General features: G+C 40.3%; 1 protein-coding gene across 1 annotated transcript; it reads right to left on the bottom strand.

Moving 5' to 3' along the window:
* Nucleotides 1-581: 581 nt before the first annotated feature.
* Nucleotides 582-9,291, bottom strand: LOC136677898 (H-2 class I histocompatibility antigen, Q8 alpha chain-like). The gene is made up of 7 exons (XM_066655595.1): nucleotides 9,247-9,291; nucleotides 8,888-9,145; nucleotides 8,450-8,722; nucleotides 1,937-2,215; nucleotides 991-1,248; nucleotides 807-902; nucleotides 582-709 (listed from the first exon to the last, which is right to left on the bottom strand). The coding sequence occupies exons 2-7, from the start codon at nucleotides 9,099-9,101 to the stop codon at nucleotides 582-584; spliced, it is 1,248 nt and encodes a 415-aa protein (XP_066511692.1). The 5' UTR covers nucleotides 9,102-9,145; nucleotides 9,247-9,291.
* Nucleotides 9,292-9,650: the final 359 nt, after the last annotated feature.

The raw sequence follows: 9,650 nt of genomic DNA, 5'->3' as shown, positions 1-9,650 counted from the left end.
GTGCGAATCTTCATCTTCATGTTTTTACAGCTGGTAGCTTCTGCCACTTTCCGGTTCTTACTCAGAGTTTATTCGTTTTAAAGCAGTCATTCTAGTCCAGCCATTTTCAAAAACACGTTTTCAATAACAAAAAGCCGTTTTCAATAACAGTTTCCTCCATTCAGCACGGCATTGTCTCTATATTCAAAATCATTTGTCGTTTGCGTCTCAGGCGGTATATCAATTTTCTAAAATATTACAATATTAACAAAGTTTACCTATAACTGTATGGCATTTAACAAGTTAAAATAATGATTCTGTTTATTTAACATTTTTTACTTCGTACTGTCTTTTATTTTTTAAATGTGGGCCACATACGATTAATATGCAGTATTTAATAAAATGCTCTGATCAGTAGTGTGCTAACTGCAATGGCAATCGACTCGCCAGTCATTAGGACCAATGTGCAGCCGGAATTGGGCCAGATGCAGGGTGCTGCATTCACGCCGTGTCACAGCCAGCCGACAGTGCCGAGCCTGAGCCAGAATCGGCCGAGATCTATCTTGCTAGCTGGGTATATGGGATGATTTACAGCACCACAACTAATCATCCAGCATGCTTGGGGTCACCATCTGGTAGAAGGATGTCTGCAGGGGTGTGGTGCCCCCGAATCCCTCTACACAGCCAGCCCAGATACTGCCTTGTTCATTTATGCCTTTCTGTACTTGACCTTGGTAGGGTGCTTAATAAAGTTTGCTTTTACAGTAAGGCTGTGTCTAAATCCTTTGTGTATGATACAATACTTTTTGTTAAGATTTTTTTCTCACCTGAGTCTCTTGAAATAATCCAATGAATAAAAGTGATGAAAATGATTAAAGCTATGACAAAGATGACAACATACAAGGAGTGTGCTGACGACCCATCTGAAACACCAATGAGAAAAAGAATGTCAGTGTTGTGTGTCTGTCAAAAGATTCTGAAAATACTGTTTACACTCTTGAACTGTTGAACCTTTACTCTGTTGAACATTTTCCTGTCCAAAGTTCTGAAGATTGCAGGTGTACCGGTTCCTGTTCAGTTCCTCAGGTGAAACACACAGGACACTAGTCTTCTGGAAGGTTCCACCATTACTGACTATGTTCTTTTCAAGGGCCAGGTTCTTATGAAAAGTCACTCCATTCCTCTGCCTGGAGATCACTACTGGTTTGGGAAAGGAACTTGTTGCATGACACACAACTGGACAAGAAGAGTCCCCCTGGAACGGATCCACTTCAGGAAAAGAGAGAGAGAACACAGCTTTCGCTCAGTCAGAATGATTTCACTCCCCAAACAGTGGGATAGAGAGAGAACGTGTTCCATCAATTGTATTGCAATGAAAATGTAGCATTTTTCTCTGGAAAAATTTAAGGAAAGTGGTGAGCATTTTATAGCCATGCGTGACTAAATTACATGTTTACAGTGATTTTGAAGCATTCCACAACATTTCTGATAGCCTGTCTCCCAACATTTTGTGTAACTTTTTAAAATTTGTATTTGTATTTATAGTTTACACCCAACTCATTGGTTTACACATTTCTAGAGTGAAACTTTAAACATGTACTTACTTCATACATTTGACATTTGTGGTTTGCTTTTCTAATCAAGATCTTTATCTGCAGTAAACACAGACCAAAATGTGCACTCTGTGGCTGTTTAGAAATGTCATACAGCCAAGTAGAGGAAAGATTTTTTTTATGTATTTAACGAGTATTTGGACTTTTAAAACCCTCCATGTACTGTTAACAACCCACCCTTTGCATTAAACAGTCATTCTACAATGTTTTTCAGCTGGAACTACATGTGATATCCTACCAGTTTCTTTAATAGAGTAATTCCTAAGCTGTGATTTAGGCCACCATACGTATTTAGCTGTACACAATATACACTCATCTGCCACACAGACTCAGCTTTATTCTACCTGTAGCCAGTCGTAGGGTTAAGTCATTACTCAGTCCAGCGTGCTGAATGACACAGGTGTACTTGTCCCTGTCCAGTTCCTCAGGTGAGACGGTCAGAACACTTCTCTTTTGGAAAGTTCTATCTTCGTTGACCAGTGTCGCGCCGTGAAACACATCCTCATGAAGAACCTCTCCATTCTTCTTCCAGGTGATAGACACATCTTTGGGGAAGAAACCTGTAGCATAACATACCACTGGAGCAAATGAGTTCTTCTGGAAAATATCCACTTCAGGAGGAACTGAGGAGAGAGAGAGAGGGATTATTGTATAGTTGTATACTTGTTTGAAGGCTAGCATGATTGTACTACAGGTAGTGTTTCTTGCACAGCGCCAGGGTACTACAGCCATCCATAACTGAGAGAGCAAAGTTGACCTCTCCCTCTCTCTTTTATCAGCTAACTTAACACCATTTGACAGTTATTGTTTGAAAACACTTTAGAATTTTCTACATTTCTGCATAAATATGACATACATTATCATTTTGTTCACCAATGCAACAGATGAGGCAAAAATATTATACTTATTTATTGATGCAAATTACCCAATATATACAAATCTGTGACTGGCAAATGTGTGTGATCCAAAGCCTCCAGTGTGCGATTTGATTGCTTCATACAGCAATAACTGCAACAAAATATTTCCTGTAACTCTTGTTCAGTGCTGCACACTGGGGACGTTTTAGCTCATTTCTTCATACACAACAGCTCTGAATCTGTGTGTAGCTTTATTCAGGTGGACTGCTTTCTTCAGGTCCTTCCACAGCCTTTCAGTTGAATTACGGCCATTCTAAAATATTAATTTGGTACTGAAAGTAGTATAAAGAGATGTACCTGCATTTTAAGTAACCTTTATTGAATCCTTAAAAGGGCACAAAGTACAGGAAGCAAGGGAAACGATAATTAATTTGGGCTTGCTGTGTAAGAGGTTTAGGAGTGTGTTTAGGGGAATTTTTGACCATTCTTGCAGAAGGTGCATTTGTGAGGTCAGACACTAATGTTGGAGGAGGAGGACTGGCTCACAGTCTCTGCTCTGATTCATCCCAATGGTGTTCTATTGGCTTGAGGTCAGTACTCTCTGAAGTCCTTCTACACAAAACTCACTCATCCATTTCTTTATGGAACTTGCTTTGTGCACAGGTGTGCAGTCAAGATCAACATTTCAGCTTTTATTTTCTGGTATTTACATCTGGATCTAATACACAGTTCAGAAGATAGCATATTTTGTCTGAACTAACCTATTAGTCTTGTGAGCAAAATATTGGAACAGTTAATATAGAATAAGTAAATAAGACTTAATATTTAGGGCGGCACGGTGGCGCAGCAGGTAGTGCCGCAGTCACACAGCTCCAGGGGCCTGGAGGTTGTGGGTTCGTTTCCCGCTCCGGGTGACTGTCTGTGAGGAGTTGGTGTGTTCTCCCCGTGTCCGTGTGGGTTTCCTCCGGGTGCTCCGGTTTCCTCCCACAGTCCAAAAACACACGTTGCAGGTGGATTGGCGACTCGAAAGTGTCCATAGGTGTGCGTGTGTGAGTGAATGTGTGTGTGTCTGTGTTGCCCTGTGAAGGACTGGCGTCCCCTCCAGGGTGTATTCCCGCCTTGCGCCCAATGATTCCAGGTAGGCTCTGGACCCCCCGCGACCCTAAATTGGATAAGCGGTTACAGATAATGGAATGGATGGACTTAATATTTAGTTGCAAATCCTTTGCTTGCAATAACTGCATCAAGCCTGTGAGCCATTGACATCACTAAACTTTTGCATGTAATGCTTTTCCAGGCTTACACTACAGTCTCTTTCAATTTGTGTTTGTTTTGGGGTTACTCCATTCAGTCTCCTCTTGAGCAGGTAAAATGCATCTTCTATAGGGTGTAAGTCTTGAGATTGATCACTTCTTGCACCTGATGAACTCCATTTGGCAGTGTGTTTTGGGTCATTATCTTGCTGCATGATAATGAATCTTGCTGCATTGTCTTTAAATTGACAGCCAAAATGTTTCTGTAGATTTGAGTTAAGTTTACTGCTGCCATCATCTGTGACATCATCATCATCGATGAAGATTGATGAGCCGTTCCCAGAAGCCATGCAAGCCCAAGCAATGACATTAGGATCCTTTAGGATCATGAGCATATCCTTTCTTTCTCCAAACTTTAGCCTTTCCACCACATTGGTAAAGGTTAATCTTTGTCTCATCAGTCCATAACATTTTGTCCCAGAATTTGAGGCTTGTCTCTGTACTTCTTGGCACATTCCAGCCTGGCCTTCCTATTCTTCTTGCTAATTAATTGTCTGCTTCTTCTGGTGAATTTTGTAATTTTGTTCATGAAGTCTTCTGCAAACAGTAGACTGTGATACCTTCATTCCTGCCCTCTGAAGGTGGTTGCTGATGTCACTAACAGTTGTTTAAGGGTCTTTCTTTCCAGCAGTCACAATGTTTCAAATGTTTCAACTGCTGCTGTTTTCCTTGGTCTACCTGTTAGACATATGCTACTTACTTACCAGTGATGACTTTCTTCCTCAGGACATTATAAACGGTTATACTGGCTATGGCCAATATTTGTGCAATATCTCAGATTGGTTATTCATCTTCTCCCAGCTTCACAATTGCTTGAATTTCACCCATAGACAGCTCTCAGGTTTTCATGTTATTTACAACTCTAACTACAAATGCTCAGTCTGCTTATGCAGAAACCAAATCTGAAACTGAGTGTAGAAATTCAGTGCTATTTATTGCTTGAATAATCAGTGTAACAGGACACAGCTGGGTAACAAAACACACCTGATGTTTACATGTTCCAATGTTTTTGCTCACAAGAAAAATAAATGGGTTCAGACAAAATGTGCTATCTTCGGAACTGTGTATCAGATCCAAATGTAAATACTAGGAAATAAAAGCTGAAATGTTGATCTTTTGTCTCATATTCATCATCATTTAATATTAAACCCAAATGTTTTCAGTGTACAGCAAAAATAAAGAGATTGGCCTCACTGTTCCAATAATTTTGGAGGTGGAGTAAGAGGACGAGCCCAGTTCCTGAAAAACAACCCCACACCATAATCCCTGCTGCACCAAACTTTACACTTGGTGTAATGCAGTCAGACAAGTACCATTCTCCTGGCAACCCCCAAACCCAGACTTGTCCATCAGACTGCCAGATGGCAAAGTGTTATTTGTCACTCCAGAGAACATGTCTCCACTGTTCTAGAGTCCAGTGGCAGCATGTTTTACACGACTGTATCTGATGCTTTGCATTGCGCTTGGTAATAAAAAGGCTTGGATACATCTGCTCGGCCATGGAAACCCATTCCATGAAGCTCTCTACGCACTGTTCTTTTTAGCTAATCTGAAGGCCACATGAAGTTTGGAGGTCTGTAGCGATTGACTTTGAAGAAAGTTGGTGACCTCTGCGCACTATATGCCTTGGCATTGTAGCGTATGTTGGTCATACACCGTGATACCTCTGTGAATATATATTTAACATATATATTTATATTTGTGTTTATAGCTTTGACCTTATTCAAACTCTTATAATCTCTGATATTTGACTTAATGATATTAATTAAAGTTTATAATTGGCTTAAGCAATTAAAACGTTAATAATTAGTTTGAGAATGGATAATAATCAAGCTAAGTGAGTTCTTCAGGATTTTCAGGAATTTTAATGAACAAACTGCATACACTGTGATTTCAAATAATGAAAGTTTTATTAACAAGAAGAAAGATATTTAATTAACATAGCATAACCTTGTAATCTCACGGCATCACCGCAGGGGAAACCGATTTGACCTTAAAGGTGAGCTAAGCACTTCTGGCTTGTGACTAAGATGTTGCTAATTGAGGTTCTATTACGTATAAATTATAAAGGGACTTAATCAGGCATCAGCTTCTGAAAATGTGAGAATTGAGCTAGCTTACTCGTTTGCCGTTTCACCGAGCCGTCGCGTCCTGCTGTTTTAACCTCCGTGTTCTGGGTTGTTTCTCGTCGTTCCCACGTCGTGAAAGACAGGCCCGCTTGTGAAGGAGATTCCCTTCCGGTTGAGTTAGAAGCTCTCGGCCTCAGGCGGAGCGGCGTCGATCGAGAGTTCCCCTTTTCGGAGATTTGCAGGCGTGGCTGGTTTCTCACCGGAGTGGAGTGGCTTCTTCAGAGTGTTAGCTCGTCTCGTTGCTCGGTTCTCCAGAAGTAATGCCCTCAGAAGTCAGCTTATAACGCTAATTAATCTATATATACCTTCAACTAATCTAAAAGGGTGATATCTTATTCTGGCCACGAATAAGTTTCACCTGCTTTGATTACTCGTGAGATCAAACTTAGATTGGGCGATAAAACATAAACACGATTAAAAGAAAAGAAGATATTCAAATCACTCGACGTATTAGTAAGGCTTCATACTCTAGCTAATTCAAGACGTCTCTTGTGAGCTTTGGTGAAGTCTTTAAGGTTCTTCTTTGTTTCTTTCGTCGGCGTGAAGGAGAAAGCGTCTCGCTTTGCAGAGGTTTGGAGCTTGAAGGGATGAACAAAGAGAACGCGTGCAGGCGTTCAGAGCAGAAACGAGATTAAGCTTCTGATCTTCTGAGTTGCGGTTTGAGCTGAGTTGAGCTTCCGATCTTCTGAGCTGCACGGGCGAACTTCTTTCTGTTGCGAACTATATTGTTCTCTGTCCTTGTATCCCGACTCAACTGATCTCAACTCGCTCCTTGATGTGTCGATGTTCTCTGCTGATCTGTGTGCCGAGCTGAACTGTTTTTCAAAGCCAGCGCGGTCACGCCCTAATGGGATGTGTCTTTTTTCCGATTGGGTGCGAGTTCGAGGCTCACGTGACTCTCACGAGAGAGAGAGGAGGGGGAGTTTGAATCAGCGATTCACAAAAAGAGTGGAAATTTCGCGTATCGAAATTTCTTATACATTTTAGTAACATATAACAATGAGTATCCTGGATTATTAATATCAAACATTTACATAAGATTTCATCCTGGGTACGTTGTGTTTACGTCCCAGTTACAATGATACGTTAGAAGTATTAATTCTAGTGTTAATTCACTTTTCTAATCAGAGACAGAACTTCTTTTCATGGTTGACAACAGTAATACACATCATTTCATTAGAAGGTGGACGTTCATCTGAGGACACAGAAAGTGACATTAATACATATTGTTTATACACATTAATCAGAATTTGATTTCATTTCCGTTATTGTTTAGGCGACCCCGAGCGAGGCGTAGTTTCACCAGTGTCCATTTGGGGTCACTGTTGGTCCATGCCGTTAGTCCGTTGCGGATGGTTAATGAGAGGTCAAACCGAGTTCACCCCTGCTAACCATTTGTTGATCCCTGCAAGTGTTAATGACGAGACCCTTAGGCGCCACGTCATAAAAAGGGGGCAGTAAAACTCCCCTCCTTGTTTGAGGTTCCTGTTTCTCACAAGCATCATAAACTGCATAAAATCTTTTTTAGTTCCTGAAGAGAGAAAGGAGGTCGGGGCCATGTGTCCTGGGAAGTGTCTTTGATGTAGATTAAGTGTTTCGTGTGTGTTTGGGGCTTCAGGGTCTTTGCACCCCTGCGGTTTGTGCCTTGGTCGCAGACGAAAAGGTCCTCTTCAGAATGGAAAAGTTTTAATTCAAAACTTTTCATTTCTTCATTTTGATCTCGTTGTCCGGTCCATACTCCACTACAGCATACTCTGACTACGCTCTGTCATTTTACATGGTTTACCACTTTGTGGCTAAGTTACTGTTGTTCCCAATCACTTCCACTTTGTTAAAATATCACTGACAGTTGACTGTGGAATATTTGGTAGCAAGGAAATTTCACAACTTTTGCAATGCAAATGTTGCATAGGTGGCATCCAATCACAGTACTACTCTGGAATTCACTGAGGTCCTGAGAGCAACCCATTTTCCACAAATGCTTGTAGAAGCACAAATGCTTGTAGAAGCATGCCTAGGGGCTAGGATTTATATACCTGTGGACATGGAAGTGATTGTTTTTTTTTTGTTTTGTTTTGTCCGTTTTGCATGTAAAAAAATAATATATATATACAGTACTGTGCAAACGTTATTGGCACTGTAAGTGTTTATTTGCAAAAAAACAAACAACAAATAATGCCCAACATTAAAATGAAACCAAATAATATTATTCCAGTGAGTGATTAAATTTTTCCAAATCTCTCATTATGGAAGTCTCTCCTCATTTATTATTTGAGGTTATCATCCAACACCTAGTTTTACTGGTTAATAAACAATGATTTAAAATAATATGTGCTGTTGATTTAAAAAAAATCATGCAATCAAGGAGAATCTGAACAAAACATTGTTCTTCAAACTCACTCACACCTACAACTTTATAGAAAACAAAAGCATTATAGAAAACAAAAAAACAAAATCAGCAATGAAGAAAACTTGGAACTGTGAGTCTGAACCAGGCCTAAATGATCTGCAGGTGTTGAGAGTCATGAAAGTGGCAGTGTGTGAATCAGATCATTTACCTTTCTTCTCCAGAGTGGATCTACCGTATTCCACATACTTCTGTAACCAGTCGATACAGGTGTTCTCCAAGTAGTTCTTAACCTGAGAAGCCTTGTCTTCATTTTCCCACCTCTGTTTGGTTATCAGAGCTTTAGAATTAGATGCAGTCCAGGTTTTAGCGTTTAGATCCAGACTGAGGAAGTCTTCTCCATCATAACCAAACTGCATGTATCCAAACTTATTTCTATAGTCATTCAGCTCACAGCCGTATATCAACTGAAGTGTATGAATCCCTGCAGAGACATGTACAAGATATTAATCCCACATACATTATCTACTGATACAGCACTTCTGTCTGATCCTTACTCAGTTCAGTCTCTGGGAAACATCCATTCACATGAACAATTAAAATAAGGTTAAACATCCTCAGTATGAATGAAATCAGCACAAAAACACACCTCTGGTCTGGTTGAAGCGCTGCATTGCTGTAGCCATGTTGACTTTGAAGGTTTCCTCATGACGCTGACATTTCTGTGTCTCTTCGTCCCAGTAATTTTCTTCATTGGGCTTCATCCACTCTGCCTTTGAGACCATTTTCCTGATCTTACTGTCATAGTACACAATCTGCACCCCATCCACTAGTCCCACCACAGTGAACTCTGAGAAATTCATTCCTTGAGTTACTGCAGTGTAAATGTACTGCAGAGAGTGGGAGGCTGTCAAGACAAAAAATGAATGACTTAAATTATTGTGCATGTACATGCACTCTATTTTCCTAATATTATAATTAGTGAAAGTTAGCTACATTAAAATTGACCTGGAGCAGCTGCATATGATGCGTGCACAAAAACTGATGCATGCACAAAAAAAAAAAAAACTGATGCATGCACAAAAACTTATGCGTGCACAAAAAAAAAAACTGATGCACGCACAAAGACTCGTGCACACACAAAAAGAAAACTGATGCACGGACAAAGACTGATGCACGTACAAAAAGAAAACTGATGCACGGACAAAAAAAAAAAACTGATGCACGGACAAAAAGAAAACTGATGCACGGACAAAGACTCATGCACACAAAAAAAGAAAACTGATGCACGGACAAAGACTGATGCATGCACAAAAAGAAAACTGATGCACGTACAAAAAGAAAACTGATGCACGGACAAAAAGAAAACTGATGCACGGACAAAGACTGATGCACGGACAAAGACTGATGCA

Source organism: Hoplias malabaricus, chromosome Y (assembly GCF_029633855.1).
Source record: "Hoplias malabaricus isolate fHopMal1 chromosome Y, fHopMal1.hap1, whole genome shotgun sequence".
In the NCBI taxonomy this organism is placed as follows: Eukaryota; Metazoa; Chordata; class Actinopteri; order Characiformes; family Erythrinidae; genus Hoplias; species Hoplias malabaricus.
Note: the sequence above shows the minus strand (reverse complement) of the source record. Positions and strands in the feature narration are given on the sequence as shown.